General features: G+C 46.7%; 1 protein-coding gene across 1 annotated transcript in view; it reads left to right on the forward strand.

Moving 5' to 3' along the window:
• Window positions 1-21,350, forward strand: part of LOC143975641 (von Willebrand factor A domain-containing protein 5A-like) — a 180,327-nt gene that overhangs the window by 104,920 nt on the left and 54,057 nt on the right. The window contains exons 10-12 of the mRNA XM_077478133.1: window positions 5,994-6,073; window positions 8,689-8,803; window positions 18,756-18,914. Of these exons, the coding sequence (XP_077334259.1) occupies window positions 5,994-6,073; window positions 8,689-8,803; window positions 18,756-18,914 (354 nt within the window). The remainder of the gene's footprint in view (window positions 1-5,993; window positions 6,074-8,688; window positions 8,804-18,755; window positions 18,915-21,350) is intronic.

Consider the following 21,350-nt stretch of genomic DNA (forward strand, 5'->3'; position numbering starts at 1 on the left):
ACCACTGAGTGCATTGACTCCATGCGAAAAGAACGAATGTTTAGGAACTGATTCAGGCCTTTTAGAACTAGAATAGGTCTGACATCCCCGTTTGGTTTTGGAACCATAAAGAGGTTTCAGGTAGAACCCCAAGCCTTGCTCTTCTGGGACTACTTCTATAATCACCCTTTGGGATAACAGGCATTCTAAGGCCAGAAGCAAGGGCCTCCTTTTTTCTGGATCTTTTGAGACCCTTGACCTAGAAAGCAGGATGGCAGAAGCTCCCGAAATTCCAGCTTGTAGCCCAGAGACACCGTGGAGGTTACCCATTTGTCCTGAACCTCTTCCGACTAGGAGTCTTCAAACCGCAGCAGCCTTCCCCCTAGGCAGCCAAGCGGGGGCACCTCTTCATAAGGAGGCTTTAGGGTTCTGCTTAACAGATTTTGGACCCCAAGACTTTTTCTGCCCTTGGGCTTGGCCTTGTTCCCCTAGCATTGAACTGGGGAGGTCGTCGCCACTGCCTGGGGGTCGAGGCTCCAGGATCTGGGGAAAGAGAGCGTCTAAATGAGGGACGTTTACTCTTCTTCTTAACCGGCAACAAAGTGGTCTTGCCCCCTGGTAATCCTCTGGATATATTTGTCCAAATCATCCCCAAACAAGCATTCCCCATGAAACGGAAACCCAGTCAAAAATCTTTTGCATGAAGCCTCAGCTGCCCAATGATTAAGCCAAAGGGACCTGCGCATGTGTACCAGCAGGAGAGTAAAGCGGGATGATTGCTGAACAGAATCCATAATGGCATCAACCGCAAAACATAAGGCCTTAGGAAGGTCTGCATAAACCTCGAGCTGTTCAGTGGGGAGGAGGTTAACCACCTGCTTCATTTGTTCCTTTAGGAATTGGCACATGCCAACTGCTGTGACTGCAGGTTGGACCACAGCGCCAGCCATATAAAAGGAGGCTTTAAATAAAGATTCCAGCTTTTTGTCAGTTGGATCTTTGAACCCCTGAGCATTGTACACAGGATAGGTCAGGCTTTTATTCACACAGCAAACAGCCGCATCAATTGCTGGCACCCCCCATTTCTTGGAGAATTTTTCTTCTACCGGATAAAGAAGGGAAAACTTCTTAGGAGGAGAAAATTGCTTGTCTGGGTGAACCCAGTCCTCCTACAACAATTTCTCCAGCAAAGTATGAATTGGGAAGGTATACACAGCCTGTGGGGATTTCCGGGATCCCAAGGAGGAAACAGAGGATATGGCAGCCTCAGCAGAGGGCAATTTGTATGTGGAATGCACCAACTCAGTATAATATTGCACCTGCACCTTGAGGGCCTGAGAGGAAGAAAAGAGCTTCCTCATCCCCTGAATCATCCGACTGCTCCTGATCCCCATCCCGGATAGGGATACTTCATCATTATCAGATTGCTCATTCGATAAGGAACCTAGAGCAGAGTTTCTACTACTCTTTAAGGAAGTTGTTGATTAAAGTAGCAATCCTTCCTTCTAAACCATCCAGTGCAGCTTTCATAGTGTCTTCAGTGACATATACAGGGGGTGCAACTTTGGGAGAGGCTGTAAAGCCTGACAGGGGCACAAACTCATCCTGTGAGGCTGCCTCCAATCTTTCAGGGGGGAGGTGGTATCCTGCAGGCATGTCCAAAACCCCTAGATCTAGGCGGTGACTTCTTAGTGCCTCTTTTACCTGCCCCTGAAGCCCTCTTACGGGGAGACATAGTCCTAAGCTGCAAAAGCAGAGGTACCAGTATAGATGCAATCACTGTTGTGCCATAGTCTTACAATATAATCATTAGCTTAGTCTGCACAACCTGATGCCGAGTAGGTGTCTTAGGTATGCCTGGATCCGAATCCACTTAGATGCTTACTGCCTACAGCTCTGTGTCCCACCACTTACGGGGGGCTCTGGCGTCCTGGGCTTTAAACATTGCCACCTCGCGCCTTTGCACTGATGCGCCATGCACGCCGCCTGCAACCACGCCCTCCCTCCTTCCCCTCCGAATCCGCCATAAAAGTGTGCGCATAGGACCATCATGGCAGCGGCTGGGGGGAGAAAGGATGACTATGCGGGACCCCAAGGCTACGTGGTATCCCCCTTTCAGTTTATATGGCAGAGCCTTCAGTGGAGGAGGTTAGCGGCTTCACTGACCGGCTTCACAGCTTCATTGAGCGTGCATCCTGGAAGGCATGTAAGTAAACACCAGGTATGTCTCTTACTCCCTCTAGTGGTGGGAACCAGATAAGACTTGAAAACTACTTGTAGAAGATAATCCTTAAGGTAAATACCTAGGATTGTCTTCAGCTGCTGAGAACAGACAAATCCAACCTTCACCCATCACGGCGGGTAATATTGTGCCAACCTTCAGGGTTCTGGGTTCCTACTTACAGGATCCTCTTCCCTGGACCTGTAGAAGACTCTGCCAGAAACTTTTTAGTGAAACTTTTCATTTGTGCCCCAAAGTGCTGGATCCCAGAGGCTGGGGGGAGAAAGGATGACTATGCGGGACCCCAAGGCTACGTGGTATCCCCCTTTCAGTTTATATGGCAGAGCCTTCAGTGGAGGAGGTTAGCGGCTTCACTGACCGGCTTCACAGCTTCATTGAGCGTGCATCCTGGAAGGCATGTAAGTAAACACCAGGTATGTCTCTTACTCCCTCTAGTGGTGGGAACCAGATAAGACTTGAAAACTACTTGTAGAAAATAATCCTTAAGGTAAATACCTAGGATTGTCTTCAGCTGCTGAGAACAGACAAATCCAACCTTCACCCATCACGGCGGGTAATATTGTGCCAACCTTCAGGGTTCTGGGTTCCTACTTACAGGATCCTCTTCCCTGGACCTGTAGAAGACTCTGCCAGAAACTTTTTAGTGAAACTTTTCATTTGTGCCCCAAAGTGCTGGATCCCAGAGGCCAGTCCTCAAAGAGAGACATTACAGGCAAAACCTTGTTTCTTCTTTCATAAGGCCCGGGTACCATCCATCTTAGGCATATTTATTGGCCCGAGGTATGGATCTGGTTGTATAGCTCCTAGCCCCCACAGAGACCATCAAGCAGAGCTCTCTTCTTAGCATATCTCTCCATATGGGAGGGGTTATAAAGGGGAGAAACTCGCCTTGTAAATAGTGTTCAATCACCTGATGGTGACTATCTAACCCACTTAGTAATTATCTATATATATATATATATATATATATATATATATATATATAATATCATTATTATTATATTATATATTATTATATTACTATATATATTATTTTTTATATATATACCCTGTTTCCCCTAAAATAAGACCTAGTGTGATTGTCGGTGATAGCTGCAATAAAAGCCCTACCCCCCAAATAAGCCCTAGTTAAAGTCCTTGTAGGTCTTCTTTTCAGGGTAGGGCTTATTTTTGAGGAAACGGGGTAGGGCTTATTTGGGTGGTAGGGCTTATATTGCAGCCAACACCGACAGTCAGGCTAGGTCTTATTTTAGGGGAAACAGGGTATATATATTTTAGCAAGAACTTAAAATGGTGATTGTTACAATATTATATATCACACGGTATTTGTGCAGCAGCTTTTCAAACTATTTTTTGGGGGGGGAAAAAATATACTTTTATGAATTTAAAAAAAATAGTAAAGTAAGCCCATTTTTTTTGTATAATGTGCAAGATGATGTTACACCAAGTAAATAGATATGTAACATGTCATGCTTTAAAATTGCGCACGCTCATGGAATGGGGACAAACTACGGAACCTAAAAATCTCCATAGGCGACACTTTAAAAAAATGTAACGGTTACCAGGTTTCAGTTACAGAGGAGGTCTTTTGCCAGAATTATTGCTCTCGCTCTGACGATTGTATTGATACCTCACATGTGTGATTTGAACACTGTTTACATTTGTGGGCTTGACTTACGTATGCGTTTCTTTGCTGCGCGAGCACGCGGCGACGGGGGCACTTAAATAAAATGAAATAAGAATTTTTTTATTTTTTTTATTTACATTATCTCTTTTAAAAAATAAATAAAAATCTGATCACTTTTATTGTTGTCACAAGGAATGTAAACATCCCTTGTGACAGTAATAGGTGGTGAAAGGTACTCTTTATGGAAGGATCGGGTGTCTAAAAGACCCCAAATCCCTCCTTTGCACTTAAAAGTATTCAGATTGCCAAAAACGGTGATTCTGAATACTGTCTTTTTATTTTTTCATTGGTGCCATTGGCAGTCGTGACGTCGCTTTCCGGGATCTTACTTCGGAGACCCCCATCTGAGCTGATTCCGGGTGTGTTTGGGTCTCTACACAGCCAGGGTATGCGCTGATGGTGGCTTGGATCTCCCGGAGGAACAAGAGGCCCAGGCAGAGCATCGGAAAGGTGGTGGACGTCCCCTCCCGCTGCTTTAGGGTAACAGCCAAGTGGCTTTTAGCCGCATCGGTTGTTATCACTAAAGAGCCAACCGCCTTCTCTAAAAAACGGTAGCGGGGTAAGGCCTGCAGCTGCATATTACCCCAGTATAACCCCTTCATGCCATGAATGCAAATTTGTGTATGGTCGGTGTGAAGGTGTTAAAAGCCCCTTAAGGACTAGGAACTCCCTGTTCCTTTTAAATATTAGCACAGTGTGTTGTAATCTGCATTCAGAAGTATCTCCAACTCCTCTGTAGAAACTGCTCCCAGCTGTACCGTCTGCAGGAACTACCAACTCTCTTGGCTGCTTGTCCACCTGCTGCTCCAAAGATCTCCCAAGGCATGGGATGGGAAGGGTCAAGCACAGTGCTGTCCTCCTGAAAGGCTTGCTACATGTGGCAGTCTCTCTCCATGTGAATCCTCGGGTGTGCTGATGTACTCACACTGTTCTCCTTGGGCAAGATTTCTTTCAAACGCACTGCTGTCAGGATCCTCCCAAGCCAACCTGAGCCCAGCCTGGAGGCAGAGACCCCCCCCACCAGACACAGGGGTCCCCTCCCTGGCTACCGACAGTCTCCTCAGCACTCCATCTTTCTACCTGACTCCCCTACTGGCATGGCTCCACCATATTTAAGGGACTGACTCAGCTATACTTCCAGGACATTCTGCCTAGGGATTGGCCAAGCTATCTCAAGTATACAGATCAGCTCTAATTTAGTAGTACACTACAGGGTGCTACATACAATAACCCTGTCCACCCTGTGACAGCCTATAGCCCAGGAACAGTCCTTCATATTTCCTCTCTCCAGATCCCTGGTAGTGCTGGGATCCATATTTCCAGGACCAATCTGTAATACAGGCTCAGTCTCCCTGGGGACTATATTTCAAACAAGTCCCAGCATGCTCTGTTCTTCCCACAATCCACAGCAGCTCAGTTTCCCCCTCCTCACTGTGATCCTGGGTGGTGGGCTGGCTTACTCTGGCTTCACACACAGCCCAACAGCAGTGATAATAGCCAGGGCCGTCTTTAAGGCAGGGCAAAAGGGGCACCTGCCCTGGGCCCCATCATTGTTGTGGGGCCCCACAGCAGCTGCCTCATATTTGCCAACTATCCCAGTTTAAATTCCCTTGTCCCTTGAAGTTTTAGTCCTGTGCTGTGTCCTGATATCTCAGTGTGAAGTGCTGCTACTAATGCTGCTCAGCTCTGCCCTATTATTGTGTATGGATAACTCACCTACAGACCCTGTGTTTACATGTAAATAACCATCATTCATAGTAAATAGCAGCAACATTTATATGTAAATAGCTGAGGCCGGCGGCATTGATATGTAAATAAAGGTGGCATTCATATATATCATAACCCCCTGCAGTGAGGAGAAGATGTGCTGCCTGTAACCTATAGCAACCAGTGAGCAGTATTACTGTACAGTAATCTCTAGCAACCAATCAACAAGCAGAAATCATGTGCTGTAACCTCTAGTAACTAAGTGACCTGTGTTGCGCCATTATTCATATTTATACTTGTGGCATCTTGGATCCATTGTGATCTGTTCATCTTTTCCTTATTCTGTTGTAACTGATCCCCTCTCTGTCCTCTCTCCAGATATTTGTCCTCACAGATGGAGAAGTCAGGAACACAAAGCAAGTCATTAAAGAAGTTCAGAAAAACGCAGAGAATCATCGGTAATCATAAATATTCCATCCATTAAATTAAAATCTAATCACTGTATCTACCTCTCTGTATAGTAAAATGGAGTCCAATCATCTTCCAATGACCTGAGAGTTCTGCCACCTGCTGGTGAGGCATAATATTACAACTTCACTATGCAGATACAATGGTTTATTTATTTTTGCATACAATCTTATGCCGCGTACACATGATCGGAATTCCGACGGAATTTCGCTCAAACTATCTTGCCTACATGGTCACACCAAATTCCGACGATCAATAACACCACGACATAAAACGTATTCAATGGCACTATAAAAGGGAAGTTTAACGCTTGCGAGCATGCGTCATATGTTTTCCGAGCATACGTCGGAATTTTGCGTGTCGGAATTGCATACACAGGATCGGAAAATCCGATAGAAAGGTTATCCGTCGAAAAAATTAAGAACAGGCTCTCAATCTAAAGTCCGTCGGAAATGCCGACAGAAAAAGACCAATGGGCATACACACGGTCGGAAAATCCGATGAAAAGCTCCCATTGGACTGTTTCCATCAGAAATTCCGGCTGTGTATACGCGGCATTAGTGTACCTTTTTTTTTATTTTTTTTATTTCATTAAGATATAATAGTGTCAGAAACTATGAATCAGACTGAGACAGAAGTACAATTAAATCACACTTGTTTATTAATAAAAATAAAAAGGGTAAATAGAAAAAGCTTAGTCAAGCATAGCCAGAGTCCAGTAACCAGATCGGGTAGTCAGCCAGGCCAGAAGTCAGGGATCCAAGTAGAGCAACAGCAAGCAGGATAAGAAGCCAGAAGGGATATCAGCAAGCCAGTTTTTAAACAAACCGCAGGAGATGGTTTCTAGTGATGTGACCAAGGCGAAGGCAGAGGTGAAGTGAGCTGGAAGGCTTTAAGTAGGCAGGTCAGACGAGCATCATCAAGAACAGCTGGTAACTGTGGAGAGAGAAGAGAGCTGGCAATTAGCCAACAGCTGAGCGGCCAGCCTAGAGAAGGAAGACAAATAGTTTGGGGTCATTTTTATCAGATCTTATTTATCAAGGTTTAAAAAGTTTGTAAACATGTGCAAATGCACTATCTGCAGTGGCGTAGCTATGGGGGGGTCGCATGGCTCCCTTGTGCACCAGGATAGGAGGAGCACTAGGGGTGACAAACAGAGGAACTGAACCCCTTCATGTTCATCTTGACGCCACTGAAAGCATGTTTCTCCTCCTCTTCTGCCCGGAGGTATTCAGTGGCTACAGGATGAAAATGGCCCAGCCTTCCTGTTCCTGAGTCATACACCAGTCAGTGGGAGGGGGCAGGGGACCTGTCATTGGAGAAGGGGATCCAGAGAAGGTCGAACTACAAGTTTCAAAAGAGGGGGGAGGGTCAGAGGAGCCCATGAGGGTCAACAAAGTATTAATTACACCCGACCACCTACTATGACTGACCTAGGTCCTGCTGTCCCTAGATAAAATAACAAAAATGGTGGGAGTGGTGGGAGTGCCAAGGTAGGAAAGGTTGCCCTTGCGACTGGGCCCTGGCGTTCTGCCACCGTGGGGCAGCCCCAAGATAGCAGGAAGGGGGCTTTTTTCAGAACACGTGAAAGGGTCCCGCGACGGGACTGTAATAAGGAGCCCTGTGACAGGGGTTAAAGAGCCTCAGGGTCAGTGGAAAGGGCTCAGGGCCCAGAGGAAAGGGCCCCCAGCTGGGGTATAGTTTCTTGTACTGGGGCCCTGAAGGCTCTATTTATGCCTCTGACTATCTGTGCTGAGATATTGGAATAAAACCAGGCAGCTAGCAAAAAAATTGGTTGATCCCAAGTTAAAAAAAATATATAGCAAGTTGCAGCACTCCAAAATATGATTGTAATTTTAACAACATGGACCTTTTTTTGTGCACTGGTGAGCAGTCATGTTGGAACAGGAAGGTGCCACCCACAAACTGTTCCCACAAAGTTGGAAGCAGGAAATTGTCCAAAATGTCTTGGTATGCTGACGCCTTAAGAGCTCCCTTCACTGGAACTAAGGGGCCAACCCCTGAAAAATAACCCCACACCATAATCCCCCCTCCGCCAACTGATTTGGACCAGTGCAGAAAGCAAGGTCCATAAAGACATGGATGAGAGAGTTTGGGGTGGAGGAACTTGACTGACCTGCACAGAGTCCTGACCTCAACCCAATAGAACTCCTTTGGGATGAATTAGAGTGGAGACTGCGAGCCAGGCCCTCTTGTCCACATCAGCGCCTGACCTCACAAATGCGCTTCTGGAAGAATGGTCAAACATTCCCATAGACAGCCCTCCCAGAAGAGTTGAAGCTGTTATAGCTGCAAAGGGTGGGCCAACTCAATATTGAACCCAATGGACTAAGATTGGGATGCCATTAAAGTCCTCGTGCGTGTAAAGGCAGGTGTCCCAATACTTTTGGTAATATAGTGTTGATAATTTTAACTGAAAAGCTGATGTTTGGCTTTAAAAAAAAAGGACCAAGCTCAGGGATTCAGGATTTAGTATGCACCACACTGAAAATATCCTTTTTTATTTATTTTAGAGAGCTTTGAAAACTGATTGCCCTGTGCGGCCAAGAGCAAGGAGTTATTGAGACTTGTTCCTTCTATGCAGGTGTTTTACATTTGGGATCGGTGAAGGGGCCTCCACATCCCTCATTAAAGGCATGGCCCGTGCAGGAAATGGAATCTATGATTTTATCATTGGCAAGGACCGCATACAACCCAAGGTACGAGTATACAGGAGCCCACAGGCCAAGAGGGATGGGCCTTGAGTTACAGAGTGATAGAAATACTAGGATCTGTCTGTGAGTGTGCATATGTTATTCAAAGTTGCCATATAATTGGCTAGTGGACTTCTCAGCCATCGATATCTGGATTCCAGATTCAAGAGATATTTCAAGACATCTGTTGCAAGTGGGGGGACTGAACATCAGGGGTAGATCGGGGGGGGCAACGGGTCAATTCCCCCCCCCCCCAGAAATTAGTGACAGGCAGGTAGGTGGGTGGATCAGTCAGTGGGGCCAGTGGGTGAGCTGGTGGATCAGTCAGTGGGGCCAGTGGGTGAGCTGGTGGATCAGTCAGTGGGGCCAGCGGGTGAGCCGGTGGATCAGTCAGTGGGGCTGGCGGGTGAGCCAGTGGATCAGTCAGTGGGGCCGGCAGGTGAGCCAGTGGATCAGTCAGTGGGGCAGGCGGGTGAGCCAGTGGATCAGTCAGTGGGGCCGGCAGGTGAGCCGGTGGATCAGTCGGTGGGACCGGCAGGTGAGCCGGTGGATCAGTCAGTGGGGCTGGCAGGTGAGCCGGTGAATCAGTCAGTGGGGCCGGCAGGTGAGCCGGTGGATCAGTCGGTGGGGCCGGCGGGTGAGCCGGTGGATCAGTCGGTGGGGCTGGCGGGTGAGCCGGTGGATCAGTCAGTGGGGCCGGCGGGTGAGCCGGTGGATGTCGGTGGGGCCGGCGGGTGAGCCAGTGGATCAGTCGGTGGGGCCGGCGGGTGAGCCGGTGGATCAGTCGGTGGGGCCGGCGGGTGAGCCGGTGGATCAGTCGGTGAGGCCGGCAGGTGAGTCGGTGGATCAGTCGATGGGGCCGGCAGGTGAGCTGGTGGATCAGTTAGGGGGGCCGACGGGTGAGCTGGCGTCTGGCGGATCAGTTAGCGGGCCGGCTTGAAAACTGGCAGATCAGTTAGCGGGGGCTGTGAATCAGTGAGCTGGCTGGCGCATGGATCAGTCAGTGTGCCAACGGATGAGCGGCTGAATGGTCGGCAGGTGAGCGGGCGGGTAGGGGAGCAGAGAGATGACATCATCTCTCACCACCAGCCCTGCAACACCGTTTTCTTGCCCTCACTGTGCAGCCACAGGCAGCAGAGAGATTACATCATCTCTCTGCTGCCTGCCTTCAAGCTGGGACACAGCAAGTGAGAACCTGCACCTTGTAGCTGTAGCAGGCATATGACACAGCAAGTGACAATCTGCATCTGGTGGCAAGATGACGTGGCAAGTGACACAGCAAGTGACAATCTGCAACGTATGGCAGGTGACGTGGCAAGTGACAATCCGCACATTGTAGCAGGCAAGTGACAATCCACAATGTGTTGCCAGTGACATGGCAAGTGACAATGTGCACCTTGTAGTAGGCAAGTGACACAGCAAGTGACAATCCACAACATGTGGCAGATGACGTGACAAGTGACAATACACAACATGTGGCAGGTGACGTGGCAAGTGACAATCTGCAATGTGTTGCCAGTGACATGGCAAGTGACAATCTGCACCTTGTAGTAGGCAAGTGACACAGCAAGTGACAATCCGCAACATGTGGCAGGTGACGTGACAAGTGACAATACACAACTTGTGGCAGGTGACAATCCGCAATGTGTGGCAGGTGACATGACAAGTAACAATCAGCATCTGGTGGCAGGCCACGGTGGCAAGTGACACACTCAGGGCTCCCACTGATTCTGCATTAGGGTTGAACTATTTTATTTTATATTCCAATGTAATAATAGAAATAGTGCGCTTCAATCATCCTGACATCGTAACAACCATGGTGCCATGATGATTGAAGTGTCAACACCAGCCATTTCCACGATAAATTGCCTGCAAAAAAACATATTTTCTGGCAATGCCCCTCCCAAGACTAGACTCTGGATCCGCCCCTGCTGTACATGGACCTCCTGAATTCCAGATTGTGACACAACCCACTGTCACTGTGTGTTCTGGAGGGGGCTGTGGGCTGGCCTCCTTCCCACAGATTTTGGCAACAAAATGGCATTGATATAATGTAATGTAATGCTATATCCCTTCTCCCCCATCCCTCCTCTTGTTGCTGTGTTTAATTGTGTTGGGTCATGGCACATATACGAATGTCTGGAGACACCTCCCAGCAGGGGATGTGTAAGCCCTTGTACACACGGTCGGACATTCCAATGGAAGATGTCCGATCGGACCGTGTTGTCGGATAATCCGACTGTGTGTGGGCTTGATCGGACTGTTTCCGTCGGAATATCCGACCGACAAAGTTTTACAGCTGGGCTATAAAATTTTCCGACAACGTGATCCGATGGGACTTTGTCCGATCATGTGTAGAGAATTCCGATCGGACAAGGTGCCACGCATGCTCAGATCAAATTCCTAAACCAAATTTATTGGCTACTAGCCTGAACGTAACAAAATCCCGTCATAACAAAATAACGTCATCACGTTACGATCGAATTTTCCAACAATTTTGTCCGACCGCGTGTATGCAACACCAGTTTCAGACAAAATCTGACGGATTTTGTTGTTGGAATGTCCGACCGTGTGTACAAGGGCTAAGGAGGGGCTGCCTGCTTATCATAATCGCTTTATGTGTTTCAACTGTAGGTGTTTGAATATACAAGTGTTGAGTTTCCATTTGTTCTTCCTTGATCCCTACCCCCTCTATGACAAGGCTAAGGGGAATGTCCCTAACTGTGTTTAAAAGTGTATGTTTTGTACTTAATAAAGAGTTTTTATGCTCTGCATGTTTAACCCTCAACACCTGTGTGGCTTGTCTCGCGATTGAGGGGTTAAGGGCTTGTTATGGTGAGTCTGCAGGCTGAGGGTGCATTTGGAGGACAGGAGACACAGGTCTGGCGGAGGGTCCCATATGGGGTATGCGAGATCCATCACACAGATCTAACAACAAATTCAGCTGGTTGTCTCCAGGACCAGAAATCTTCAGTCTTTGCAGTGGATGTTCTGGTGACTGTGGGATCGTTTAATACATTTTTATTGTTGAGAGATGTGGCACTATAACAGCTGTAATCATATTTGCTACCCTTTACACTGCTAAAAAATAACCATCAACTGGCCAGACTGCTGGTTGGAAGCTAAACAGTGGGGGCCTTGAGTGGAGAGTGAACAAGTCTTCCTTTTTGATTGCTGGCGATTGCTGGTTTGCATTTTTAGGTTATTTTTGGGGCTTTTCCTTGTAGCTTTTTAACACCTTCTGACGCATTTTAAACAGCTTTTTGTTTTGTTTTATTCCTACAGCCTACTAATTAAGGGAAGTGGTTAATTGGTCACAGGTGATTAAGGCCCATATAACCTTCTGTAGAACTCATTGTGAGCCTGCTCATCTTTGAGCTTGCTGGAACTCTGTCCACGTGGAACTGGACTAATGCCGGCCATCAGGGGCGTAACTATAGGGGGTGCAGCAGTCGCGACCGCAACCAGGCCCTGTGATGCAGGGGGCCCATCTACATATGGCCGGCAGCAGCATAGGCAGCTAGGGGTACCAGTGCACCATGCACACGGGTGGCTGGAGGTGGAGGGTGACTAGCAGAGTTCCATGCTCGACTATCGCACTGACTGCTCTTTAGTTGTGCATTCCCCGCATGACCTGTGTCCTCAGCCGGCTCCTCAGAGTACCTCTCTCCTGCTCCATGCATTGCCCCTCAGTCCGATGTCTGTTCTCCCCAGCCAGAGTCCCGCCCCCCTGAGTCCAGCCCACACTGCACTGCATACTTCTCCCGGGTAAACAAACTTTAAGCACACAGATGCAGTGCAGCCCTATGAGAGCCCCCCGGAGGACACTGCAGGCTTGTCTGCCAGCCCCCTTCCTCCCCCGCCATACACAGATGATGAAAGGTCTTTCTGGGAGATATGCTGATCACCCGTCCAGCACACTGGATGGAGCCCAGGCCAACATGGATGAGTGCGCGGCCTACAGCTTGGTCATGGTGAGTGAGAGGACCCCACACACCATTACATACCCCCTCCATCTCCCCCTGGGGACAGGGACCCCACCTCCCCTGGGGACAGGGACCCCTTCTCACCTGGGGGCAGTAACTTCATCTGCCCTGGAGAAAAGGACCTCATCTCTTCTGGGGACGGGGACCCCATCCTGCCTAGGGAGAGTCCCCCAATGGGGCACCTAAAAATAAAAAATAAATAATAAAAAAAACTACTGATACCAGTGGTGGAACTACAGGGCTCACAAAGGTCATACCTGTGACCACGCCCTGGAGTTCCACCGCCGGACTCGGAGGGAAGGGCCCTGGCTGGGGTTCAGGGGGGCCCTTCATGGTTTTATTGCATCGGGGCCCTGAAGGTTCTAGTTACGCCACTGCCGGCCATACACGGTTCGAATTTCGAAAGAATTTTCTTTTCAAAAATCGTATCTAAGAATTTTCGTATGAATTTCGCACCATTAGTGGGCTGCAGCAACAGCCGATTTGCATGCGGAAATAAAATTTGAGGAATCGGACATGTAAATTTTTAGAAAAACGAACGATTTTCTAATCAATGATGGGAGAATCGTGCGAGAAACGTAATAATGCAGGCCATACGCGGTCGAATTTCAAACTAATTTTCTTTTCAAAATCAGAAAATTAGTTTTTTTTGTGATCCGATGACGCCACCATTGATTTTCGAAATTCGGCCGACCAAGCCTTCAATTTCACCTCATGTTGCTACAGAAAAGAATTTTCTTGGCTGGGAATCTTCTTTTATCTCTGTACATTTTCTTTTCTTATTACATTTCTCGCACGATTCTTCCATCATTGATTAGAAAATCGTTTTTCCAACATGTTCGATTCCTCAAATTTTATTTCCGCACGAAAATCGGCTGTTGCTGCAGCCCACTAATGGTGCGAAATTCATATGAAAATTCTTAGATACGATTTTCGAAAGAAAATTCTTTCGAAATTCGAACCGTGTATGGCTGGCATAAGAAAAGAAAATGTACGGAGATAAAAGAAAATTTAAGGAGATAAAAGAAAATTTAAGGAGAGAAAAGAAGATTCCCAGCCAAGAAAATTCTTTTCTGTAGCAACATGAGGTGAAATTGAAGGCTTGGTCGGCCGAATTTTCGAAAATCAATGGTGGCATGATCGGATCACAAAAAAAACAAATTTTCTGATTTTGAAAAGAAAATTCGTTCGAAATTCGACCGTGTATGGCCTGCATAAGTGGTGAGTTAAAAACAAGAGGTTATAACGCTACCAGAGGTCTACCTGCAATCAGCAATAAATCAAAATATTTCCTTTTTGATAGATAATAATTGATCCCGGAATCAAGGATAGGCAAGCAACCTCTGGGGTCTCCAGCCGTATCTTACCTGTAATCAGGTGACTGAGGTGAAATATAGCTGACTAGTATGGTTTTATTGCCAGGCAGGACCACCATGTGTGTAGATATGTACCATTCAGCTCACCACATCTCCAACATTGATCTGTTAATCCCCGTACACACGAGAGGACTTATGTCCGACAGACTTCCGAAGGAGTCCTGCCGGAGTTTCGACAGAGTTCCGACAGAGTTCTGACGGACTTTTCGACTGAGCGGACTTGGCCACACACAATCACACCAAACTCAGACGGATTCGAACGTGATGACGTACGACTGGACTCGAATAAGGAAGTTCATAGCCAGTAGCCAATAGCTGCCCTAGCGTCGGTTTTAGTCCGTCGGAATAGCATACACACGAGCAAATTTTTCGAAGGGACCGGGTCCGGCGGAGTTTCCCGTCGGAAAAATTTGAAGCATGTTCCATTTTCTAAAGTCCGTCAGACTTTTGCGAATCAAAAGTCCGTTGCAGCCCACACACGATCGAATAGTCTGACGGAATCATTCCGTCGGACTTTGGATGTTGAAAAGTCCGCTAGTGTGTACGCGGCATTAGAGTAAGTTTCATCTCATTTAAAGCGGCCAAGCAGCGATACCATCTGGTTAGGATTTTATAATTGACGGCAGATAATTTCAGACTAATCTCACTGAATTTTTTGACTATATTACCAATGTTTTGGACCAGGGTGGTGCTGTGGGCATAGCATATCTTGATTTCAGCAAGGCATTTTATACAGTTGCACATAAGGATACAATACAAAAGATGTAAGTAGTGGTACCCCCATGGGGGCTGCTGAGTTTGTTCATTACCTTTTGTCATCCCCCATGCAAGAACATGACACCAAACAGTCAGAACTCTGGATTTTATAATGATTTATTCTGGGTATAAATTGGTGGGCTATTCAATAGGGTATATGAGATGCTCCATCCAACCCCAGTTTTAGGTAAAAAAGAAAGGGTACTAATCTGTAGCCGTAACTTTTGTTAGTTAAGTCCCTTAAAGCGATCCTTTCCTGGTTCCAATTCTCTCTTATGTCGCACTTCCAATATGGACAGATAAGCATCACTCTGAATAATGCTGTGGATGTTGACCCCAAAGTCACAGGCCACACTGCTTATATCCATGACTTGTGCTGTCAAACTTCCCTCAGTCCCGGAAAGTGCTTGATACTGTGGTCCTTGGATGCACAGTATGAAGTTACTGAGTAGTTCTACTGGGTTGCACTCCCGTTGCTCTCTCCCAATCAACAGTCCATTTTCTACTCACAGAAAATCGATTCCCAGTTTTCTCCTTCCGCTTAGTTCCTACTTCCTCCTCCTCCATGCTGTCCGGCACATCCCCTAATGGGACGCCCGGTCTTCCTACAGTGCTACATGCTGACTTCTCCTCCAGGGGCCAGACTTCGGCCTCCCTGGACTCGCCTCTGGCTATTTGTCTCCGGGCTCTCTGAACTCCCGCGCATTCAGCCTCCTCCCAGAGCCTCCAGGATCTCTGAACTCCCGGGCCTCCGGTCCTGAACCTCTGGACCTCAAACTCCTGGACTCCCCCTCCAGAGCATGTGACTCCCCTTTTTATGAGAGACCTCACATTGACCATAGAAATTAACCATTGGTCAATTTTCTCACATGGGTTTCCTTTCACTCAGGTCTCAGCCCATCCTCTCTTTCCAGCAGAATCCACTCTTAAGCAGAGGAGATATCCCTGAGCCCAAGTGTAGGCGGCCACACCCCCTTCTACTCTGACACTCCCATCCCTAAATAAACAACAAGGCCTAGTAAAGAGTAGGACCCTGGCTGAATTTACCCATCTCTACATCCTTTACTGTCGAAAAAACATCACTAAGCACCTACCTAAAAGTAGAGGGTGCTACAAGTACAAGCTAGAACTTAAACCTTGGGTGGTTCAGTGGCTAAAGGATAGATACCAGAGTGTGGTTGTAAATGGGGTTCACTCAGAACAGAGACCAGTCACTAGTGGGGTACGACAAGGCTTTGTACTGGGCCCAGTTCTATTTAACCTATATGTTAATGATATAACTACAGGTTTGATGGGCAAAGAATGTCTTTTTGCTGATGATACAAAAGTGTGTAATAGGTTTGATATCCCTGGAGGTCTCTGCAACTTGGAACTTGGTTTGGCATTGCTGGAAAATTGGTCAAAGCAATGGAGAATGCAGTTCAATATTTTTAAAGGTAAAACAAAGCACCTAGGGAAAAAGAATCCCCTGAGAGAGTACATGACCAGTGTAGCTCAGATATCGCCAACTTCCACCCCATACCTTTTACACCCAACTTACCCATGCCCACCTTTTATTACCCTCAAATGACCAGACCACACATGGATTTGGAGTTTTAAAAGGCCATAGAAGCCTTATTTTATTTAACCAAAATGTAAAGATTTTCAAATAACATTTGTAACGGCAACTTTATTAAATACACAGCTTGTTGGTCTTTGACAGGACTCCCACTTAACCATTAACCACCAATACACTGCGGGACCTTTTTCCATACCAGGCCTCCAGCCGTTTTGCCAGCTCTGAGACAACCCCTTTACCGCAGTGCAAAACATAATCGTTTTGGGCCTCACTGGAATACCCCAGAGAGGCCTATTCCACCGATGAGCCCCCCCACCACTTTGATCACATCTGTTCTCTGCCACCATCAAAGACCAAGGAACCGCCGCTATGAGCTGCTATAACATCCTGCAATCCATTAAAGTTGAAGTAAAGGGAAAAAAACTAAAAACTAAAAAACAGACCCTGCAAGGCAAAGGCATAATGAGCTAGTATGCATAGCATACTAGCTCATTATGAATAACTTACCTGAGAACTAAGCTCCCGAAGCGGTCCTCCATCTTCCTCTTCGCCGCTGCCATGGATCCCGGAGCAACTTCCGGGTCTCGCGGCTCTGGCGATGACGTCATTCCTGCGCATGCGCATGGGAGCCGACACTCGCGGCATATCGCCACGATCTGCGGCCTGCCCAGTGCGCCTGTGCGCCGCTGTCTATGGCGCATGCGCCGTAGACATCGGTGGCTGTCTTCGGGTAAATATCTCCTAAACCGTATAGGTTTAGGAGATATTTCTTGAACCTACAGGTAAGCCTTAATCTAGGCTTACCTGTAGGTCGAAGTGGTTTGTAAGGGTTTACAACCACTTTAAACCTGAAATACAAAACACAAACGCACAACACACAAAGACAACAGCACCACAGGGAGGGTGGGTAGAAAAAAAATGCCTCCTTCAGGTTCTCCTTCCGGACTGAACCCCTCCTGGCTCCACCTCCTCCTTCATACTGCTCCTCCCCTCCAACACATTTTGATCAGGCTCCACCCATTCCTTTTCTCTTCTCTCTCTCTTAACCCTTAAGTTGACTAACTTCCCACCTTGTCATGCCCGGCCCTCCACTACGTGCTCTTTTTTTGTGTTTTCGTTTCGGGCCTCCCTATACTGGAGGTACATTGTTAGCCAGCGCTACAGAAGAAAAATATTTGGGGGTGCTTATTTCAGATGATTGCAAAATGAGCAAAGAGTGTGACGAAGCAGTGGGAAAAGCGAATAGTTTTCTAGGCCCTTGTACACACGGTCGGACATTCTGACAACCAAATCTATTGGATTTTGTCCGACGGATTTTGTCCGACAGATTATGTCTGAAACTGTTGCATACACACAGTCGGACCAAGTTGTCGGAAAATCCAATTGTACATAACGTGATGACGTTATTTCGTTACGACGGGACTATGTTCAGGCTAGTAGCCAATAGCTTTGGTCTAGGAATTTGAATGTGAGCATGCGTGGCACCTTGTCCGTCGGAGTAGGCTACACATGATCGGAGTATGTCCGATCGGAGCAGTTTGTTGGAAAATATTTCCAGCAAGTTGGAAAATTTGGTCCGATGGATATTCCGATGGAAACAGTCCGATGCAGACCACACACAGTCAGAATATCCGACAAAACGGTCTGTTAGGACACATTCCGACGGAATCCTCGACCGTGTGTACAAGGGCTAGGATGCATTACCAGAGGGGTCACCAGCAGGAGGAAGGAGGTTCTGATTCCCATATATATATCTTTTGACCTCATTTAGAATACTGTGCCCAGTTCTGGAGACCTCACTTACAGAAAGATATTGATAAGATAGAACGATTCCAGAGATGGGTAACAAAAATGGTGAAAGGTTTGGGGGATAAAATATATGGAGAGCTACTTCAGGAACTTAACCACTTAATTTTTTTTATTTTTTATTGGATATGTTTTATAGCAGAAAGTAGAAAATATTATTATTGTTTTTTTTTTTTCAAAAATTGTCAGTATTTTTTTTTGTTTATAGCGCAAAAAAATAACCGCAGAGGTGATCAAATAACACTAAAGAAAACTCTACTTATGGGGAAAAAAATTACAGATATTTAATTTTTGTACAGCGTGGCGTGACCGCACAATTTTCAGTTAAAGTAATGAAGTGCTGTATTGCAAAAAATGACCTGGTCATGAAGGGAAGTCAAATGGTTAATGGGTTATTCTTTTTATCTTGTTATTTTTGTCTCAAGTTCTTCTTTTGGTAAACATGTTGGTTTATTTTGTATTAATAACTTCTCTAGGTTCTTCGGGCACTCAGGTATTCCTTACAGCCCCCTGTGAAGGAAGTCTCTCTCACATGGACCCTTCCTTCTGGTATGGAAGCCATTGTCCTGTCTGAAGTCCCCACTGCCATCTTCCAAGGTCAAAGCTCCATTGTCTATGCTCAGCTAAATGGAAAGGTCTGTGAGCCCAGAGAAGATTGTGTTTTGTATGGCCATTCAGCTTTAAGGCTGAAAAAAATGTGTTATTAACTGGGGATGACAAAGTTTAGGTAGGACAAGGTTCAAGGTTTCTGGCAGAAATGAACCAGACTCAAGACTGGAACAGAATACACACAGTAAGCCCTTGTACACACGGTCGGAGAATCCGTCGGAATGTGTCCTATCGGACCGTGTCGTCGGATAATCCGACTGTGTGTGGTATGCATCGGACTGTTTCCGTCGGAATATCCGTCGGACCAAATTTTCCAACATGTTGGAAATATTTTCCGACCAACTGGTCCGATAGGACATACTCCGATCATGTGTAGAGAATTTCGATCGGACAAAGTGCCACGCATGCTCAGATCAAATTCCTACATCAAAGCTATTGGCTACTAGCCTGAACGTAGTTCCATCGTAACGAAATTACGTCATCACGTTCTGAAAGATCGGATTTTTCGACAACTTTGTCCGACGTGTGTATGCAACAGTTTCGGACAAGATCCGACGGACAGAATCTGACGGACAAAATCCGACGGATTTGGTTGTCGAAATGTCCGACCGTGTGTACAAGGGCTAAGTGTCCCAATAGGAGCTGATGATATACAGTGGAGGGGAAAAAAAGTATTTGATCCTCTGAAGGTTTTGTACGTTTGCCCACTGACAAAAAAATGATCAGTCTATACTTTTAATGATTTATTTTAACAGTGAGAGACAGAATAACAACAAAAATATCCATAAAAATGCATTTCAAAAAAGCTATAAATTGATTTGCATTATTAATGAGTGAAATAAGTATTTGAACCCCTATCAATCAGCAAGATTGACCTGTCTTTTATACAGGTAACAAGCTGAGATTAGGAGCACTCTCTTAAAGGGAGAGTTACCTGTATAAAAGACACCTGTCCACAGAAGCAATCGATCAGGTTCCAATATAACCACCATGGCCAAGACCAAAGAGCTGTCCAAGGAGGTCAGGGACAAGATTGTAGACCTATACAAGGCTGGAGTGGGCTACAAAACCATCTCCAGGCAGCTGGGTAAGAGGGGGAGAACAGTTGGTGCGATTATTTGCAAATGGAAGAAACACAAAATAACTGTCAATCTCCCTCAGTAAGGGGGCTCCATGCAAGATCTCACCTCCTAGAGTTTCAATGATCATGAGAACGGTGAGGAAATAGCTCAGAACTACAAGGGAGAATCTTGTCAATGATCTCAAGGCAGCTGGGACCATAGTCACCAAGAAAACAATTGGCAACACACTACGCCGTGAAGGAATGAAATCCTACAACAACCGCAAGGTCCCCCTGCTTAAGAAAGCACATGTACAGGCCCATCTGAAGTTTGCTAATGCACATCTGAATGATTCAGAGGAGAACTGGGTGAAAGTGTTGTGGTCAGATGAGACCAAAATCAAGCTCTTTGGCATCAGCTCAACTCACCATGTTTGGAGGAGGATCAATGCTGCCTATGACTCCAAGAACACTGTCCCCACCATCAAACATGGAGGTGGAAACATTATGCTTTGGGGGTGTTTTTCTTCTAAGGGGGCAGGACAACTTCACTGCATCAAAGGGACGATGGACCATGTACCTTCAAATCTTGGGTGAGAACCTCCTTCTCTCAGCCAGGAGATTGAAAATGTGTCATGGATGGGTATTCCAGCATGACAACGACCCAAAACACACGGTCAAGGCAACAAAGGAGTGGCTCAAGAAGAAACACATTAAGGTCCTGGAGTGGCCTAGCCAGTCTCCAGACCTCATCCCATAGAAAATATGTGGAGGGAGCTGAAGGTTCGAGTTACTAAACGTCAGCCTCAAAACCTTAATGACTTAGGAGAGAATCTGCAAAGGACTGGGACAAAATCCCTCCTGAGATGTGTGCAAACCTGGTGGCCAACTCAGTGGCGGCCCGTCCATAGGGGGCGCCCGGGCACCACACCCCCCCAGGCAGTCAAAAAAAAATCTTTAAAAAAAACATGTCCCTTTAAAAAAAAAAAAAAGTTAAAAATGTCCTTATGTGCACTATGTCCCCGCGCCGGGCGCAGTGCAATACAGGAAGCGCCACGTCGATGCAATCATGAGATTGTAGACGAAGCGCTTCATTGGCCCCCAAAAAACTCGCTCTGTGGCGCGGTCGATCGCGCCACAGCTTCCGGCATGAGGGACTGGCCGGGCGAGTTCAGCGCATAGACTCAGATGCATTGAGCAGCGCTACGACGTCACTCCAGGAAGTGACGTTGGCACTCGTCTTTTCAGTCCAGCATGAGAGGAAGCTGAGCTGAGCCGATGCTGAACTGATGCACACTTCACTTCTATAGACGGCACCAGACTACTTTAGAGGTTAGACGGCAGCAGCCTCTCTTATCAGTTTCAGGAATGTTTTTCAGAGGTAGGACGGCAGCACATCCCC

This window comes from Lithobates pipiens, unplaced genomic scaffold (assembly GCF_037356315.1).
Source record: "Lithobates pipiens isolate NorthernLeopardFrog02 unplaced genomic scaffold, aLitPip1_a1.2 Scaffold_13, whole genome shotgun sequence".
In the NCBI taxonomy this organism is placed as follows: domain Eukaryota; kingdom Metazoa; phylum Chordata; class Amphibia; order Anura; family Ranidae; genus Lithobates; species Lithobates pipiens.